Source organism: Archocentrus centrarchus, chromosome 14 (assembly GCF_007364275.1).
Source record: "Archocentrus centrarchus isolate MPI-CPG fArcCen1 chromosome 14, fArcCen1, whole genome shotgun sequence".
NCBI classification, from domain to species: domain Eukaryota; kingdom Metazoa; phylum Chordata; class Actinopteri; order Cichliformes; family Cichlidae; genus Archocentrus; species Archocentrus centrarchus.
In genome coordinates, this window is record NC_044359.1 from 20,267,979 (window position 1) to 20,286,897 (window position 18,919).

At 41.7% G+C, this 18,919-nt stretch overlaps 3 protein-coding genes across 5 annotated transcripts; all 3 read left to right on the forward strand.

Moving 5' to 3' along the window:
• Positions 1 to 761: 761 nt before the first annotated feature.
• dpagt1 (dolichyl-phosphate (UDP-N-acetylglucosamine) N-acetylglucosaminephosphotransferase 1 (GlcNAc-1-P transferase)) lies at positions 762 to 5,223 on the forward strand. Its single transcript, XM_030746163.1, has 9 exons — positions 762 to 1,413; positions 1,533 to 1,653; positions 1,737 to 1,950; positions 2,077 to 2,223; positions 2,326 to 2,410; positions 2,496 to 2,684; positions 2,784 to 2,871; positions 3,923 to 4,078; positions 4,169 to 5,223. The coding sequence occupies exons 1-9, from the start codon at positions 1,259 to 1,261 to the stop codon at positions 4,232 to 4,234; spliced, it is 1,221 nt and encodes a 406-aa protein (XP_030602023.1). The 5' UTR covers positions 762 to 1,258; the 3' UTR covers positions 4,235 to 5,223.
• Positions 5,224 to 6,372: 1,149 nt separating this feature from the next.
• On the forward strand, positions 6,373 to 11,825 carry hinfp (histone H4 transcription factor). Its single transcript, XM_030746569.1, has 9 exons — positions 6,373 to 6,801; positions 7,240 to 7,466; positions 9,437 to 9,548; positions 9,684 to 9,836; positions 9,958 to 10,035; positions 10,276 to 10,396; positions 10,485 to 10,623; positions 10,715 to 10,839; positions 10,945 to 11,825. Exons 1-9 carry the CDS (start codon positions 6,639 to 6,641, stop codon positions 11,318 to 11,320), a joined length of 1,494 nt encoding a protein of 497 aa, XP_030602429.1. The 5' UTR covers positions 6,373 to 6,638; the 3' UTR covers positions 11,321 to 11,825.
• A 650-nt stretch (positions 11,826 to 12,475) lies between these two features.
• Positions 12,476 to 17,878, forward strand: LOC115792047 (CUB and sushi domain-containing protein 1). 3 transcript variants are annotated; one of them, XM_030746404.1, is made up of 5 exons: positions 12,476 to 12,548; positions 15,860 to 16,024; positions 16,099 to 16,266; positions 16,350 to 16,550; positions 16,699 to 17,878. In XM_030746404.1, exons 1-5 carry the CDS (start codon positions 12,518 to 12,520, stop codon positions 16,710 to 16,712), a joined length of 579 nt encoding a protein of 192 aa, XP_030602264.1. In that variant the 5' UTR covers positions 12,476 to 12,517; the 3' UTR covers positions 16,713 to 17,878. The 3 variants fall into 3 exon arrangements, with proteins under 3 accessions (XP_030602264.1, XP_030602261.1, XP_030602262.1); XM_030746401.1 differs by lacking the exon at positions 12,476 to 12,548 and adding an exon at positions 15,390 to 15,624; XM_030746402.1 differs by lacking the exon at positions 12,476 to 12,548 and adding an exon at positions 15,390 to 15,618.
• The last annotated feature ends 1,041 nt before the right edge of the window (positions 17,879 to 18,919 follow it).

The following is an 18,919-nucleotide window of genomic DNA, read 5'->3' on the forward strand; positions in this document are numbered from 1 at the left end:
CCATACAGTTTCACTTGATACCCTCTGGGAGTTGATGGTTCCATACTAACAACCGTGTGTGTGGCTAGATAGATAGATAGATAGATAGATAGATAGATAGATAGATAGATTTTCTCCTGAAATTTATTGTCATGTATGATGTGTGCATGATAATGACCTGTGTCATGGCCTTGGACGCGGCTTACATTTTAGTTGTTTTCTCATCTTCACACACTCAGTCTTTGTATAAGAAAATTGCAGTTACATGCCCACAGAGGTTATTTGAGCTTAAACATAAATTTTCCACTACAGTGTTCCTGAATGGATCTGATTTCCAACAACAGACTCAATGACAATAGGACCATTATCCATTTTAGTGTTTGTTTTTTTACAAAATTATAATGCTAAAACCTGAAAAGCAACTACAATTGTCAGACAACTATGGCAGTGTCCTTTCTGAATTTCCAGTACCAGGAAAGATAAGATAGCCTTTATTAGTCCCACAGTTGGGAAACTCACATTATTACAGCAGCAAAATGAATAGAGCAGGAATAAATAAAAGCAGTCTAACCTATAACAATAATACTATACTGCAACAGAAGTAAAATGCACACCATACAAGATTGGAAAAAAAATAAAAAATTATTTTTGTCAACAGGTGGCAGAATTTTAACAAACAAATGACGTATGCGCGAAAATATGTATCAAAGAAGAAGATTTCACTTCCGTTGTTCACTTCCTTGTTAGTAATAATGCCGCGCGAACAATAAAGGCGCACATAAAGCTCTTTAAAACGAATCAAACTTTCAGAAGTTCTGTAAATGTTGCAAAGGTAGAAACTTATATACAGCAACGATTTCATATTTATGGCAACTTGTTTTTCTATCGTTAATAATGGGTTCAATAAACAAACGTTAGGGTTGAGCGACATTTTATTCTGTAAGGTTTTACCGGATGTTTCACCTTGTTGTCGCCTGTATGACTTAGCGGTTAAACTAATGTCAGACGTGGAATTAGCCAGGCTATACAGAGCTAATAACGTAACAAACTGTAATGACAGATGGTATGGATTATTACTATGACTCGTGGACTTACAGACGTATGGATTTTTCTTTGATCGCGGGATCACAGAGACGCATTTTGTTCTGAAATGATGGCATGACATGTTTGTTTGAACCTCGGTGATCACAGTCTCAGCGCGTTCATCGACCGCCTGCAGAGAAGCAGCGTAGGTTTAGCTACAAACTGTCAGAAACTAATTCGCCAAAAGCCTGAAATAATGTCACCCGTACCCGTCCTTCCGCTGGTGATCAACTGCTTCATGTCAGTGCTCGGTTGCTTGGCCACACTGAAACTCATTCCCGCTTTCAAAGATCATTTTATTTCAGCCAGATTGTACGGAGTGGACCTAAACAAAACATCCAAAAAAGAAGTGTGAGTCGTCCTCCTGTCTGCCCTTTACCTTCACACCTTAATGAGATGTACAATAAAACATGGAAATTTAATGTGCGCTTTTCCTGTGCTAATTTTCACTCTGGTCCCCATCTTTACAGTCCGGAATCTCAAGGAGTCATCAGTGGGACTGTCTTCCTCATCATCCTTTTCTGCTTCATCCCAGTGCCTTTCCTCAGCTGCTTTGTAGGAGATCAGTGCATGGGCTTCCCACACGATGAGGTGAGTACACTGATGTGCAATGAACCTGCGTTCCTCTCAAATCGGAACCCCACATCTGACCTTTGTTTGTTTTGTTGGCCAAGTTTGTACAGCTCATCGGTGCACTTCTGGCCATCTGCTGCATGATCTTCTTGGGCTTTGCTGATGATGTGTTGAACCTGCGGTGGAGACACAAGCTCCTGCTTCCCACCATGGCTTCTCTGCCGCTTCTCATGGTCTATTTTACCAACTTTGGCAACACTGTTATTGTGGTGCCCAAACCCTTCAGAGCACTGCTTGGGCTGCACTTGGACCTGGGTGAGTTGTGCGGTTGTTTGTGGAAACCGTCCATTAATACATCCATTGTTCTTTGTCCAGAGCCTTTCTCTGGACTTGTTGTACTGTATAAATGGTATTCTGTAAATTATGACCCCCCCTCTGCAGGTATCCTGTATTATGTCTACATGGGAATGCTTGCAGTGTTCTGCACAAATGCCATCAACATCTTAGCAGGCATCAATGGGATCGAGTCAGGTCAAGCCCTGTTTATCTCTGGCTCCATCATCATATTCAACCTGCTGGAGCTCAGTGGTATGTAGTTGTTCCCCATTGTCTACATTACAGGTCACACACGTGCAGAAACTGGACACATTTTGTATGGCATTTGGTTAATTGTGTTTTCTTCTTTATTAGGAGATTACCGCGATGATCACGTTTTCTCCCTCTACTTCATGATACCATTCTTCTTCACTACATTAGCGCTTTTGTACCACAACTGGTAAAATAAATGTACCAATCTTTGGCAACCAAAAATGAAGCACTTATATGTGCAGTCTCCCTGTAATTTGCCTGTTTTGTCACAGGTACCCCTCATCTGTGTTTGTGGGAGACACTTTCTGCTACTTTGCTGGGATGACCTTTGCTGTAGTTGGCATCCTGGGACACTTCAGCAAAACAATGCTGCTGTTCTTCATTCCTCAAGTGGTGAACTTTATCTACTCCTTGCCTCAGCTTTTTCACATAATCCCCTGTCCAAGGCACCGGCTCCCGAGGTGACTGTCTGATTATGAACATCATTTATGCCAATTATACCCTATCATCATTTGTATTTCTTAATTTTTCCTTTCTTCCAATGCTACATCTAACTAAAGACTGAATCCAGACACTGGGAAGCTGGGGATGAGCTACTCTAAATTCAAAACAAAGGACCTCTCTAAGTTAGGACAACTCATTTTGAAGGTAAAGCTTTTGTGTATTTTCTTTTTGAATATAAGCTGTAAACCATGTCAGCTGCTGATCTTGTCCCATCAGCAGTCCACAACCTAAAGAGGAAAGCACCAAATCCAGACTGCTGAAAAGATGAAATGAGGGAATGTTTTTGAATATTATTTGTTAATTGCTTTGAGCAATGAAGCTGATTGTTTCTGCTCTACTTCCCTCACGTTGTCAGTGTCCATTATTAGAATGCAGACTCATACACTGTATGATGCAGTCCTGTGAAACAATAAGTACACCCTTACTGCTTCCATAGGAAGAGGTTAAATAAACAGCCAGGTGCTGCTAATCAAAAACACTTGATTCATTGCTCATCAGCAAGTGTGAGCACCTGTATAAATGCAGAGGTTTTGGTAGTTTGCTGGTCTGGAGCATTCAGGTGTGTGCCGATGCAATGATCTGAGACTGTTGGTGTCCAGTCAAAATCCAGACCTCAACCTGATTGAAATATTGTGGCAGGACTTTAAGAGACCTGTGCAAACCTCGATAAACTGAAGCAACTTTGTAAAGAAGAGTGGTCCAGAATTCCTCCACAATAATGTGAGAGACTGATAAAGTCATACAGGAAATAATTACTTCAAGTTATTGCTGCTAAAAGTGGTTCTACAATCTACTGAATCATAGGGAGTACTTACAGTCTTTCACAGCAGTGCATACAGGCTGTATTATACATCACAGCATACCTACATCTGGCACTCAATGGTCAAGCCCATGAGACAAGTTGCACGCATCCTGAGAACATGAAAGTGATCAGTTAGTAGTGTACTTGTTATCAGAGACCTCATCAACCTGAATTCATTAGGACAATTCATTATAAAAAACTGGAGAAGTTGATAGCAAGTCACAGGTTTGGATATCAGGCTGCCTCTTAATAAAGTGCATGAAAGTGTATGAAAAACAGTGCAGGTGGGTAGACGCACACACACACGCACACACCCACGCCTGAGGCAGACCAGCAGCAGAGGTCTAGCTGTGTTTATTGGTGGATAACAATAATGCCTTTAATCCTCAACAGGTGGCAGAGTTATTGAAGCTGCTCGAGGTGTGCAGGGGCCAGGGGGGAGATGATGATTTTATTGAGTGCAACAACATGACCTTAATAAACCTGGTACTGAAAGTGCTTGGACCCACCCACGAGAGAACTCTCACAGTCATCATGCTTATCATACAGGTATAACAGAGCACCTGCTGTATCCACAGATGCCTGAATATAGTCAGTCACTGACGAGTGACTTGTTTCTCATGTCTCTGTCTCACTCAGGTGATGGGCAGTGCAGTGGCTTTTGGGATCCGTTATCATCTTGTGCGTCTCTTTTATGACGTCTAGTTTACCAGGACGGAGTGCTGACTGAGGAAAATATGACACTGTTGTGGAACTGTTTTACAGGCTCACTGTTCATTTGCCTTTTAATGGATTCCAATACCTCGCTGACATTTTTTTTAGATTCAGACTCTTTCTGCAGTAAAGACCCAGAGCAAAAGTTAAAGCTTTATTTAACGGGAGCAGAACGTTTTCAGATACGTAAGCAGAATGGCTAATGGTTTGATACCAGCAGTAGCACTCTTCTGGGATTCAGTCATTACAGGCAGGAAAATGTAACTGGGTCTTAATCACCCCACGTGTCCACCCTGAAAGTATATTTTTTTACTTGTTTTTTGAAAACAAAGCCTGTTACGTGTGGTTGACTTTTGGTCTTCGGTGTACCAAACATTACTGGATGAGTTGCTCATGAATTGCTGCCATTTATAACGGACCTCTGAACGTAGAAATCCTCTAAAAAAAAAAAAAAGGTAAAATATTCACAGATTCACACACTGCTCGAATCTGCTGTTAAGGGAAAATGTGCCCACGTACACTTTACTTAGCATGACTTCTAACTCATGCGATATGGGTGGGAGTATTAAGCTCATTTAATACTTTTTGGTTGTTTCTTTTCCCTCTGAACAAAAGTGACAACAACAGAATGGTTGTAAAGAAGAGCAGTGAAATATCAAGGGACTATAGTTATCAATAAACTGTCCGGAGAGGGTTAACCAGAGGTAATGAAGTCACATGACAATGTCTTGATTATTGTAAAAGAACGAAAGGTGTCCTGGTTAATGAAAATTAATTGTTTTTTTGCCTTTCTTTCATCCGATACATGGATGTATTCTTCATGACCGATATGTATCACCCCCGCAGTTTCACCAAACATCAATGTGAAGAAAAACTGGCACTGGACTTTTTTTATTTAGGAGTGTAACTACAACTGCGAACTGTTTACCATTGAGATTGAAGGCATAAACTATCAAATAAATACTGGAAAAATGAAGCTATAAGGTTGTGTTGCATTAATTCTTGGATTAAGTGTCCTAAGCATGCAGATACTTAATTGAAAATTGCAACTTCATAATGTAGAAATACAATGTTTTAGCTTGTCACGGATATATTTAATGGATATTTCATAGTAAATTACAGTGCAGAAATGACAAAGCTATACAGTGCCCTCCATAATGTTTGGGGCAAAGACACAATCAACGTGTGATTGAAGTGCAGACTTTCAGCTTTAATTCAGTGGCTTTGAAAAATATTTGCATGAATTGTTTAAGAATTACAGCAATTTTTACACGCAGTCCAAAATTAATGGGACAAAGTAACATAAACTTAAATGTAAAGAATCTTTTTAATGCTTGGATGAAAAAACTGCAGCCACTGTCCACCTGAAGTCTAGAACCCGTGGATATCACCAAATTCAGGAACACACAAGGAACATGAGAAGCTTGATAAATACCAAGGGCTGAGAGAAGAGCTAGAGAGGATGTGGAAGGATGGATGCTGGAGATGATAAGATCTTCATTGGGAGTGACCAGGATGGACTCGTTTAGAAAGGAGTGCATCAGAGGGACAGCTCAGGTTGAGCAGTTTGGAGATAAAGTTAGGGAGGCTGAGATGGTTTGGATATGTGCAGAGGAGAGAGAGTGGATACACTGAAGATTGAATGCTGAATATGGAGATGCCAAGCAGGAGGAAAAGAGGAAGACCAGAGAAGATTCATGGATGTAATGAAGGAGTACATGCAGAGAGTTGGTGTGACAGAGGAGGATGCTAGAGATAAGCTGAGATGGAGGCAGTTGATCCACTGTGGTGACCCCTAAAGGGAGCAGCTGAAAGACGATAAAGAAGATGTAGGTTGTTTAAATGTGACATATATTTCATGTAAAATACTGTATCCATGTAGTAAGGTTGCATTTTTGCTTTTAAAACACGTGCATTGTCGAGTATCATAAAATAAAATTTATTAACTGGAACAGAAATACCCTGAAATTATTCTTAAGTCAAATATTTTTAATAAATGTCAATTAAAATTAGTAGTAAATTACTGTCTAAGACTTTTTCAAGTATTAATTGTAAATGCAACAGAGATTTTGAGGAGGAACTTATTTAACTTAACTTCGTTTCAGGGGGAACATCGGTGCTGTGCACAGCCCGCGTTTCTGGACGGACTCCGAAAAGTACAAGTCGTTTGTTCACAACCCTGCACGCTCTCTTTCAATGCTGCCTTGAAGCTTGTAAGAGTTTATCGCTTTTTATTAATTTCGGTTATTAAAGAGTCCCGTGCTGATGTTTCTAAAGCTCAGTGAGAGCTCGTAAACGTGTTGTAGACTGCTTAACGTTAAGCTAGCACCTGGCAGGCGGTCGGGCTATGGTCAAATAGGTGGGAACAGCTGACATTTAAACCACATTTAGAGAGATGCCTCCTAACAAACGCATGCAGAAGAAAGCACTCAAGCTGGAGTGTGAATGGGGTCCATGCCAGGAGTCGTTTAATCGGATGGAAAACTTTTGCAAGCATGTGGAGGGTCATCTTAACGCTTTGAACGCGGAGGAGGAGGACGAAGAAGAAGAAACAGAAGGTGAGGTGAAACGTAGCTTTATCTTTATCGTGACACATCTGTAGCTGAGGTGTTTATTTAGAGATGTCGTTGTGGACAGAAAGCTTTATTTCTATGTTGATGGTTGACAGCGACGTGTTTCACTGATTTGGTTCAATGGACTTTACTGGCGTCCCTCACTGCCCCCCCCCCCCCCCCCCCCCCCAAAAAAGAGCAGATGTCTTTTTATACCGGCCAGGCAGACCACCAGCAGAGATGAAGAGCATGCTTCTTTGAGTTTTACGCACCAGCAGCTCATTTATCACAAAAACTGGCCACTAGATATTAAATTTTTACTTGACGTAACACTGTTTACATCCAGCTTCTTCTCTTGCTTTTCAGCGTTGATCAACAATGCATTAAAACCAATAAATCATTATTGCTGTGCCACCTAATCCTGTTTCTGCTTTTTGTGCAAAGGGGAGAGAAACTGTCTGTGGAAAGACTGTGGTTTCTGCTCCATGGAGGGGTCTGAAGAGTTGCGAAGACATGTGTTCTTTCACTGTTACCACACTAAACTCAAGCAGCTGGGTCAGCAGGTGCTCAATGCCCATCCGGAAGTTGGCAGCTGCTCCATTGCCTACCACAATCGCAACATCATCCCCGAAATCCCGGACAATTTTGTCTGCCTTTGGGAGGAATGTGAGGTGAGTTTACTGTGCTTACTGCTGTTGGTGTAACATGAGAGTTTTTGCACACTGTGGAAAGTCGTCTCTTCACAGTTTGTGTTTGGAAGACATAACAAATGACAGCAGCTCTCCATTCTGTAATTACAACCCCAGTTCCAAAAGAGTTGGGACGCTGTGTAAAAAGTAAATAAAAACAGAATGCAATGATTTGTAAATCCCATAAACCCATATTTTATTCACAACAGAACATAGAAAATGTATCGACTGCTTAAACTGAGAAAATGTACCACTGTCAGAAAAAACGGTCATTTTAAGTTTGATGGCAGCAACACATCTCAAAAAAAGTTGGAACAGGGCCATGTTTACCGCTGTGTAGCATCCCCTCTTTTAAGAACAGTCTGAAAACATCTGGGAACTGAGGAGAGCAGCTGTGGGACTTTTTGGGAAAGGAATGTTGTCCGATTCTTGTCTGAGAGAGAATTCTAGCTGCTCAGCAGTCCTGGGTCGTCTTTGTCGTATGTTTTTGGTTTATGATGCACCAAATGGTTTCAGCAGGTGAAAAGTCTGGACTGCAGGCAGGCCAGTTCAGCACCCGGACTCTTCTGCTATAAAACCATTCTGTTGTAATAGTTACAATATGCAGCTTAGCATTATCTTACTGAAATAAGTAAGGCCTTCCCTGAAGAAGACATCCCCTGGATGGGAGCATTTGTTGTTGCTCTAATACAGGGGTGTCCAAACTTGCGGGCCGCTTCCGGCCCCGCCCACTTCTGGTCCGCGAATTGCTGTCAAAAATAACATGGAGGGTCATCTTAACACTTTAAACCCTCGCTTAACAAGGCAAAATGTCAAAAAAGTAACTTAAAAGGCCAAATTATGTTATTTTTGACATCAATTCGCGGGCCGGAAGTGGGCGAGGCCGGAAGCGGCCCGCGGGCCGGAAGTTTGCACACCCCTGCTCTAATACCTCTATATACCTTTCAGCAGTGATGGTGTCTTTCCAGATGTGCAAACTGCCAGTTCCATAGGCAATGTACAATCAGATGCAGGATTTTGAATCCAGCGTTGATGGCAAGCTTGTCCTGTTCCCCTTTAGTCCAGAGGATGTGACATCCATGTTTTCCAAAAAGAATTTCCAATTTTAGTTTGTCTGACCACAGAACAGTTTTCCAGTTTGTCTCAGTCTGTTTTAAATGACCAGAGAAGATGGCAGTAGATCATGTTCACATATGCCTTCTTCTTTGCATGATAGAGCTTTAACTTGCATTTGTTGATGGTGCAGTGAACTGTGTTCACAGACAGTGATTTCTAAAAGTGTTCCTGAGCTCATGCAGTGATTTCCATGTCAGAATCATGCCTGTTTTTAATGCAGTGCCTGAAGATCATGGGCATCCAGTATTGTTTGACTTGCGCATGGAGATTTCTCTAGCTCCTTTGAATCCTATGATCTTGTGTACTGAAGAGATATTAAAATTCTTCACAATTTTATAGCAAAGAAAAGTATCCTGAAATTGTCCACAATATGTAGACAGAGATTGAGTTTTTATTTATTTTTTGGCAGATTGGTGAATCTCTGTCCCTCTTTACTACTGAGAAACTCTCCCTAAGATTCTGTTCTTATACCGAACCATGTTACTGATCTGTTGCCAGTGAATCAAATTAGTTTCAAAATGTTTCTCCAGTTGTTTCTTTTTAGTGCTACTTATTTTTCCAGTCTTTTGTTTCCCCTGTCCCAACTTTTTTTGAGATATGTTTCTGCCATCAAATTTAAAATTACCTTATTGTTTTTTTTCTTAAAACATTTTCTCAGTTTAGACATGTTTTATATGTTCTATTTTAAGTAAAATATGGGTTTATAAGATTTGCAAATCACATTCTGTTTGGAGTTTTTAATTATCTGTGTAGTAGTATTGAACAACTTTCTTTTCAAACTAATAATCATGTGGCTCTGTGTCTCTTAATGCACTTTTTTTTTTTTTTTTTTAAAGCAACCACCATATGAAAACCCTGAATGGTTTTATCGACATGTGGAAATGCATAGTCTGTGCATAGAGATACCTGCAGGAGACTGTGAAATCGCAATACGCTGTGGATGGAAAGGTATGCTTTTAAATCTGTAAGATTGCTTTGCAGAAATTGTGTTTGCAAACTAAAGATTTTACAGCTGTACATTTTCAGTGTAGTGCTGAGGATGTCAAACTCTTGACTCCCATGTTTTGTGCCTGTCATTTTTAGACTGTGAAGCTACTGCTAAAGGCCGTCCTAAGCTGCGTGAGCACCTGCGCAGCCACACTCAGGAAAAAGTGGTGGCATGTCCAGGCTGTGGGGGGATGTATGCCAACAATACAAAGTTGTTTGACCACATCATACGACAGAGTGCCATGGAAGGTAATATCTGTCAGATTTATGACATGAGGATTAATAATGTAAAAAAGTTAAAACTGTAATCCTCTTAGAATTCCTGCTTCTTGATTTATTTTGTTGTATCTATATGTGTCATGTCATGTAGGTCAGAGGTTCCAGTGTTCACACTGTTGCAAACGTTTTGCAACAGAAAGACTACTGAGAGACCACATGAGGACCCACGGTCAGTTCCTCCTTCAAACTCAAGCACCAGCTCTCTTGATCATTTATGCTGTTCTAACAAGAGTGTCAGTTTTAAAATAAAGTATCTCATAAGTATTTCTAATCTTGATGCAACCAAAAATAAAAATAGGCCTTCGCAATGTCTATTTCTGTTCAGTTGACCATGTGATACACTTTGTTGTGAGTGAAGGAATCCTGTTATTATAGACAATTTAATCTCTCTGCTACTTTCTTGGGACAGTGAGCCACTACAAATGCCCATTATGTGACATGACGTGCCCATCGCCCTCTTCACTGCGCAACCATATCAAATTCCGCCACAGCAATGAGAAACCATACAGCTGTGACTACTGCGAGTACAGGTACCCAATCCTCTGAATCTGCAGCAGTTTATATTAGGATTAAGCGGTTAAACAGACACTGACATTTGCTCCTTATTTTTACTCATAGCTGTAAGAATCTGGTCGACTTGCGCAAACATCTGGACACCCACAGCAGCGAGTCAGCGTTCCACTGTGACGTTCCTGGCTGTGGCTTCACATCTCGAGCCTCTTGCACCATGAAGTTTCACCACAAAAGAGAGCATGAGGTGATTTTTTTTTTTTTAAACTTTGTTTACTTGCACTCAAAAATAGGGAGTTTTAACATTTGTTTAACATGTGTTTTATTTCCATAACCAGGGGAGTTTTGCAGCTCGCTACAAGTGCCACGTGTGCGGCCAGTGTTTCACCAGGGGTAACAACCTAACTGTCCATCTGCACAAAAAGCACCAATTCAAATGGCCCTCTGGACACCCCAGGTTCAGGTGAGTGTCCACAATATGCAGACAGAGATTGAAATACATTTTGCAGTATTGAAGCAACTGCAATAACAACCACTGCAGCAGTTATAGTCTGTTTACTTTTGACAGGTACAAGGAACACGAGGATGGTTTCTTGCGCTTGCAGCTGATTCGCTATGAGAGCGTGGAACTGACTGAGCAGTTGATGCGAGAAAGACAAAACAGGCAAGCAGAGGACGACGGCGACAGTGAGCAGACTGAGGGTCAGGAGCTAGAGGAAGAAGCCACAGGGGCAGCTAATGCAGAGGTGCAGGTAGAACTGAAAGGAGTACTGCTGGAAGAGCAGAGGATTGAGGAGCCAGGCTCGACTGTCAGCACTGAGGAGCGCGGTCAGGAAGAGGGCATGCTGTATGTCCTCACTGAAGGATTGTCACAGGCAGGAGAAGAATCAGTGATGCTGCAACTCCAGGATGCTGCTCAGCAACAGGAAATGGAGGTGGTTTGATTTGATACACATCCTGTGTCAAACTGTATGAAGAATCTTCTTGGAATTCCTGAACTGTTAATGCAAAGACGTTGCTTGGATTTGAACAGAACGTGAAGTGCTTTATTTAAATTAAAACCTCTAAATGAAGGAACACATACTCCTTATGATACATGTTAAATATAAGCCTATATTAGGCAATTAAACAGTTTTTATGTGTTTCTTTGCTAATGTGTAGCATCTTAATTCCCAGTGTATTTAAACTGTTTTGTTAGGTCTTGGTGTGTCATGCTGTAAAATCTGTTGAGACAGTTGGAGGCTAATGTTGCACTGCCTGCTGCGTTCTCAATCAATCAAATTCAGAGATCATCAGCTAAAACCTTTAAAGGTTAAGACCATGAGTTATGGGATGTTGTGTTGTCATTAACATTCACCAGAATCTGTGGAATAAAGCAAAGAGGGTTCACCTTATCTTGGAGACTGTGCACCTTTTCACATTAAACTTGAATAAACAAATGAAATCTTTCTCTCTTTTTTTGTATGTTCTTTAATGTTTTATAGTGTTTTTTTTTTTTTTTAGATCACTACAGTGTTGTGGCTGCCTTAATTCTTCATGGCATAAATTCAACAAGGTGCTGGAAACTTGGTCCATCTACGTGTTGGCATCACACACTTGCTGCATATTTGTAGGCTGCACGTCCATGATGTGAATCTCCCATTCCACCACATCCCAAAGGTGCTCTACTGGATTGACTGTGGCGTGGCATGGTGGTTAGCACTGCTGCCTCACAGCTAGAATGACGTCTAGAAGGTCTGGGTTTGAGTCCACGTTGGCCTGGACCTCTTGCTGTGTGGTGTGTGCATGTTCTCCCTGTGTCTGCGTGGATTTCCTCCCACAGTCCAAGACATGCACTTACTGAGGCTAGGTTAATTGGTCACTTAAATTACCCATAGGCATGAATGGTTGCCTCTGTGTTGGCCCTGCAACAGGCTGGTGACTTGTACAGGGTGTACCCTGCCTCTCGCCCTATGGCAGCTGGGATAGACTCCAGCCCCCTGCCACGATGCGGAAGAGGATGGATGGCTGTGGATGCCGTTTGAGTACAGTGGACTCATTGACAAGTTCAAGAAATCAATTTGAGATGATATGAGCTTTGTGACATGGTATGTTATCCTTCTGGATGCAGCCATCAGAAGATGGGTACACTGTGGTCGTAAATGGATGGACATGATCTACAACAATGCTGGGGTAGGCTGTGGTCTTTAAATGAATAACCCCCACACCATTATAACTGCTCAAAAAAATAAATGGAACACTCAAATAACACATCCTAGATCTGAATGAATGAAATATTCTCATTGAATACTGTACAAAGTTGAATGTGCTGACAACAAAATCATCAATGGAAAATCAAATTTATTAACCAATGGAGGCCTGGATTTGGAGTCACACACAAAATTAAAGTGGAAAAACACACTACAGGCTGATCCAACTTTGATGTAATGTCCTTAAAACAAGTCAAAATGAGGCTCAGTATTGTGTGTGGCCTCCTCATGCCTGTATGACCTCCCTACAATGATTGGGCATGCTCCTGATGAGGTGGCGAATGGTCTCCTGAGGGATCTCCTCCCAGACCTGGACTAAAGCATCCGCCAACTCCTGGACAGTTTGTGGTGCAACGTGACGTTGGTGGATGGAGCGAGACATGATGTCCCAGATGTGCTCAATCAGATTCAGGTCTGGGGAACAGGTGGGCCAGTCCATAGCTTCAGTGCCTTCATCTTGCAGGAACTGCTGACACACTCCAGCCACATGAGGTCTAGCATTGTCCTGCATTAGGAGGAACCCAGGGCCAACCGCACCAGCATATGGTCTCACAAGGGCTCTGAGGATCTCATCTTGGTACCTAATGGCAGTCATGCTACCTCTGGCGAGCACATGGAGGGCTGTGCGGCCCTCCAAAGAAATGCCGCCCCACACCATTACTGACCCACTGCCAAACCGGTCATGCTCAAGGATGTTGCAGGCAGCAGATCGCTCTCCACGGCGTCTCCAGACTCGGGACAGAGTCTGTCACATGTGCTCAGTGTGAACCTGCTTTCATCTGTGAAGAGCACAGAGCACCAGTGGCGAATTTGCCAATCCTGGTGTTTTCTGGCAAATGCCAAGCGTCCTGCACGGTGTTGGGCTGTGAGCACAACCCCCATCTGTGGACGTCAGGCCCTCATACCATCCTCATGGAGTCAGTTTCTAACCGTTTGTGCAGACACATGCACATTTGTGGCCTGCTGGAGGTCATTTTGCAGGGCTCTGGCAGTGCTCCTCCTGTTCCTCCTTGCACAAAGGCGGAGGTCCTGCTGCTGTGTTGTTGCCCTCCTACGGCCTCCTCCATGTCTCCTGGTGTACTGGTCTGTCTCCTGGTAGTGCCTCCAGCCTCTGGACACTATACTGACAGACACAGCAAACCTTCTTGCCACAGCTCACATTGATGTGCCATCCTGGATGAGCTGCACTACCTGAGCCACTTGTGTGGGTTGTAGAGTCCGTCTCATGCTACCACGAGTGTGAAAGTACCACCAACATTCAAAAGTGACCAAAACATCAGCCAGAAAGCATAGGTACTGAGAAGTGGTCTGTGGTCCCCATCTGCAGAACCACTCCTTTAGTGAGTGTGTCTTGCTAATTGCCAATAATTTCCACCTGTTGTCTATTCCATTTGCACAACGGCATGTGAAACTGATTGTCAATCAGTGTTGCTTCCTAAGTGGACAGTTTGATTTCACAGAAGTTTGATTTACTTGGAGTTATATTGTGTTGTTTAAGTGTTCCCTTTATTTTGTGAGCAGTGTACTATTACCACCACGAACAAATCTGTGCTTTCATATTTTTACCAAATTCTGACCCCATCCTCCAAATGTTGCAGCAGAAACCGAGACTCCAATGCTTACCCACAATGGGGTTTTTTTTGTTTGTTTTTTTTGTTCAGTTTTGGTGAGCCTAGGCGAATTGTAGCCTCAGAGTCCTCCTCTTAGCTGACAGGACTGGCACACAGTGTGGTTTTCTACTTCTGTGCTTCATGGATGGACACGATGTGCTCTTCTGCACACCTTGGTTAGAATGAGTGGTTATTTGAGTTACTGTTGCCTTCCTATCAGCTTGAAGAAGCCTGACCATTCTCCACTCACTGGATATTTTCTCTTTTTCAGGCCGTTCTCTGTAAACAGTAGAGATGGCTGTGTGGGAAAATCCCAGCAAATCAACAGTTTGTGATGTACTCAGACCAGCCCATCTGGCATAAACAACCACACCACATTCAGTGTCACTTAAATCACTTTGATTCCCTTGGTTTGAACTTCAGCAGTTTGTTTAAATTTCACCATGTCAACACTAAGTTGCTGCCATGTGATATTTGTGTTAATGAGCAGTTGAATCATTGTACCTAATAAAATGGCTGCTGAGTGTCTATTTAGTGATTAAATTACAATGTTTGGCCAGGCAACTATTTTAATAATCATTTAATTATTTCAGTTGTTTTCAAGCAACAGGGCAAAAATGAACTTTAAGTTTCCCGCTTTTCTCATATCTGACACAGTAAATAACTTTATGGACTGCTGGTTGGGCAGCTTCAGTAAACTAATGTTACTTTTGTTTGAAAAGTTTCAGTGCCATTTTATAGTCGAATAAAGATCAAAAATAATTGTTCGTGCTGGCCAAATCAAAGTACTGTTATATGTCTCTTAATACATCTAGATTATGGGGTTATATTTTGGTTAATCCACTTAGTGTGATTTTTGTGCTTTAGATCAAAGTGTCTCACATCATATGGACTAAAATGTATAAGGTGTTTGTGCTTGAGTTACAAGTATCTCTACTATCTTTCGCCTTTCTCATACATTTTGAGTCTTGCCATCATTCTCTTGCTTAAATCTTATAAAAAGCTTTGATCAGGTGTCAAAATCATGACACACTTTTGTCCAAGTGGACTCCCAGGATGATAAACAGTACACAGCATTAGCCGTTTGTAGAAGATTAGGCAGCACACAGAGCTTAGTTTAAGTGTTACTTAAACTCTCTCTCTGCTTTCTCTTCCTGCAGTCAGTGAACTCAGCTCTACTGGGACAGCTTCTAATGGCTTCATGCCTTCTGACGGCATAGTATAATGTTGCTGGTTGGTTCCCAGGTGCACCTACGGGTTTTGTTTTCTACTGCTTCAGTGAGGAGATGGGCACTGTGAGGTTTAATGTACTGCTGCTGTTGTTGTTTGGGTCCTTCCACAGAGGGACATCTCAGTTGCCTGAATGGAATGGAGAGCTGGAAGGTAGTGGTAAGATCTCCTCCTTTGAGACTGCATGGTTATTTTTTTCAGTAACTTTCTGATTTCTAGGTCATGGCACTGGACTTTGTGGGAGCTGTTCTTATGGTTCTCTACGATATCTTTCTTAGTGTGCTTGAGAAGCATTTCCACTTTGGGGTTTCCACACATTTAATGAATATTTGAATGCTTGTCAAGTCCTACTGTATGAAGAAGCCAATTAGTGTGCTTTTTTTTTTTTTTTAAGGTGAGATAGAATTGACTGCCCAGCCAGATTCCATAGATGACACATACTGGTCTGGATCAGCCCCTCTTTGTTTAGGAGGCTGTAAGGCGCGGCACCGGGAGCTGAGGACAGATCGCTGTGGAGACTCTAGCTGCTGCTGGATCGGCTACAAATCTTTGTGCAGAGGTAAGACTCAGGATCAGAGAGAAAAGTCACTGTTCTTTAAAATAGCTTTATACCATGCTTTTTCTGTGTGTTAGTGAACTGTGGAAGGCCAGATGTGGACTACAACGGAGTAGTGTATGGTAATGACTGGTGGGTGGGTTCTGTGGTGAGGTACACCTGTCGCTCTGGGTTCAAGCTTGTGGGAAATCCTACCAGATCATGTCAGCCTAACGGCCTTTGGACTCCAAAACCTACCTGCCTACGTGAGTCAACACAAACCACAACAAAACAGCAAAAAAAAAAGATTTTATAATCTAATATTTACGCTCTTTTACCCACCTTTTAGGAATGTGTAAGCAGGGGCGCATTGAAATCAGTGAGCGTGAACTAAATGGGACGTGCAGCTCCACTTGCAGGGATAAGAGCTACTTTGGCCCACCCAAACAAGGCTGCACTCAGATAAACAACTGTAAGAAGAAGGAGATGGGCTGGAAACGCTTCTTTGCACAATGTGTCCCTTGCATTTGTGAATGTGCTTTTTCATGTGGTGAGTAGCTTCCACCTCCACATTGTCAGAACAGAATGAGCGTGGTGCCATGTTGTCTGTGTGCAAATGCGTTTGAATGTTGCGTTAAACATAAATTTGTCATCCTTCTTTCAGGAATTATATCCACTGTGTCTTTTTTGTTTTTAAGCATCTGCCGGCTAAAACGCAGAGAACACACACTTACGATGCGAGGAGACTGCAGACAAAGAAGCGACACAGACCGGCTGTAGACCAAAGAGTCATGCTACATTTCTGCTGCTTCATCCAATTTTGTGAACAAATCTGGGTGTTTAAGGACAATAATTTAATCTCTCTGGCGCACATTGCTTTCTGTATGTAAAGGATTATGTGACAAGAACAAATCCTTCTGTCACAGCAATGTTAACTTATTCTTTATAGGATGTAAAGTGGCGAGAGGCTCAGAAAAACAAAAGTGAGGAAACAGATTTCATTAAAGGCATCTGAGAGGTTTAGATACTGTAGACTTGAGTCCAGCAATTATTTTCAGTGGAAAATGACTTTAGCTCCCACATGTTTGATCCCTCAGACATTATTTCCAACATCATTTCCTGTCCTCTCCAGATACATATCACATACTGTATTTAACATGGACGTCTGTTAACACACGCACATGTTTATGTGCCTAAGATAAGGAAGGAAATAAAAGAAACAAGGAGAGAGGGAAGTGAAACCACAGAGATTAGCACCTTGCTCCTCCTCTCAGTCCATCTGTTGGGGAAGGAGCTGAGACCTTAATCTTGTTACTAAAGGTTTGTTCAGGAGTCAGTATTAACAGGGAGAGTGATGTAGAACATATCTCTTAATAGTGTTTATACTTAAGTTGCTGTGCTGTGTGTACTATTTAATTAAAAAAATAGAGTCTCTGAAATCAAATTTTTATTTGTATATGTTGCAGGTGAATTTGATGAATGTGAAATGAATTTAAAAAAGAGCAAAAATGCTACTCATGTGTCTGAAACCAAAAGTTGAACAGCTAAGGCACAACCCAGATCATTTCCCAGGTGCACAGATCTCAAGTAGAGCTTTACAGATGGCACTAATAATATTCTGACAGGATTATATCAACAGTTATCCCCCGTGACCACTACCCCATCAATCCTCACAGAACAGCATGTCAGCAATGCACTTCCCGGCCTGTGATACCCAGTGTAGTTTAGTAACAAATAGCATGGATAAAGCAAGTCACAAATCAAAAAATATGTGAGACAAAATGTTCCATAAGTTTTAACTGCTACTCGCGTTTGATTATTTGCTCGTGTTTGACTCCAGGATTTTTTTCTTGCATAAAGCAATATGTAGCAGACAAACCAAAGCGAAACACCACAGCAATGTTTTCTTTGTTTTAAACCAGTTTTGTTAATAGGATTTTCATTCACTCAAGCACAATGGATTTTGTTTTAGAAATGCCTCAAAATAACATCAATAGCCTATAAGCAAAAGGATTACACTCAGGCAAGGTAGCACAGACTTTTTCGTAGTCACTCAAACGTCCAATATGGGTCGGGAAAAACAATGAACTCTTTCTTTCTGTGCATTTAATAAATGACATTGCTGCTGATAACCACAAGATGTTGCTGTTTTGTCACAACATGCATTGCCAAGATACAGTTTGGGACTGATTTTCTTCCACGTCTGTTCCTGAAGATTTACTCCTCAACATGCATCATTGTTGAGGAGTCTGGGTGGTGTACCTCAGGATGATGTGGTCATTTGTTTTGGGTGTGTCGCAGCTGATTCCTGTGAGCTTAGATGAGAAATACTGATATTTACGAGCATACAGGTTGACATAGCATTCCACCAAAAACAGCAGTTACAAGAAATAACTACGTGTGCAGGATCCTCTCTCTACAAAAACAAAGATAATTTAACAAATAACTCACTATTAATGTGTAGCAGCGCTGTCTTCTCCTTCTATAAAACACAGACATGCAAAAATGTTACAAGAGAGATTGTAGAACAGCTACAGGAGGCATTAATTGAAAAAGCGACCAACTCTCGTGTCTCATTACAGCTCATTAAGTCATCCTCAGATATGTTGAACTGAAGCTCTGGGGAAGACACTCACCCACATCCAGTCTGTCAAATTCTCCAGAGCTTTCAGATAGGAACTCCCAGTGTGTCTTCTCGTCCTTATTTCCATCTACTCCACTCACACTCTCTAAGAACAGGCCAAAGTTTGCATCCTCCTTCACTGTGAACCTGGCAACACAAAGAGTCAAGCCGTCTCTCTATAAGAGTTTCTTTAAAAGCAGAAATGGGTCATCATCAGCTTAAATATGTAAGTGAATCAGCCGGGGCTCCTTTTAAGAATAAAGGATGATAGGCAGTTATATTAAAGGGGATGTCAT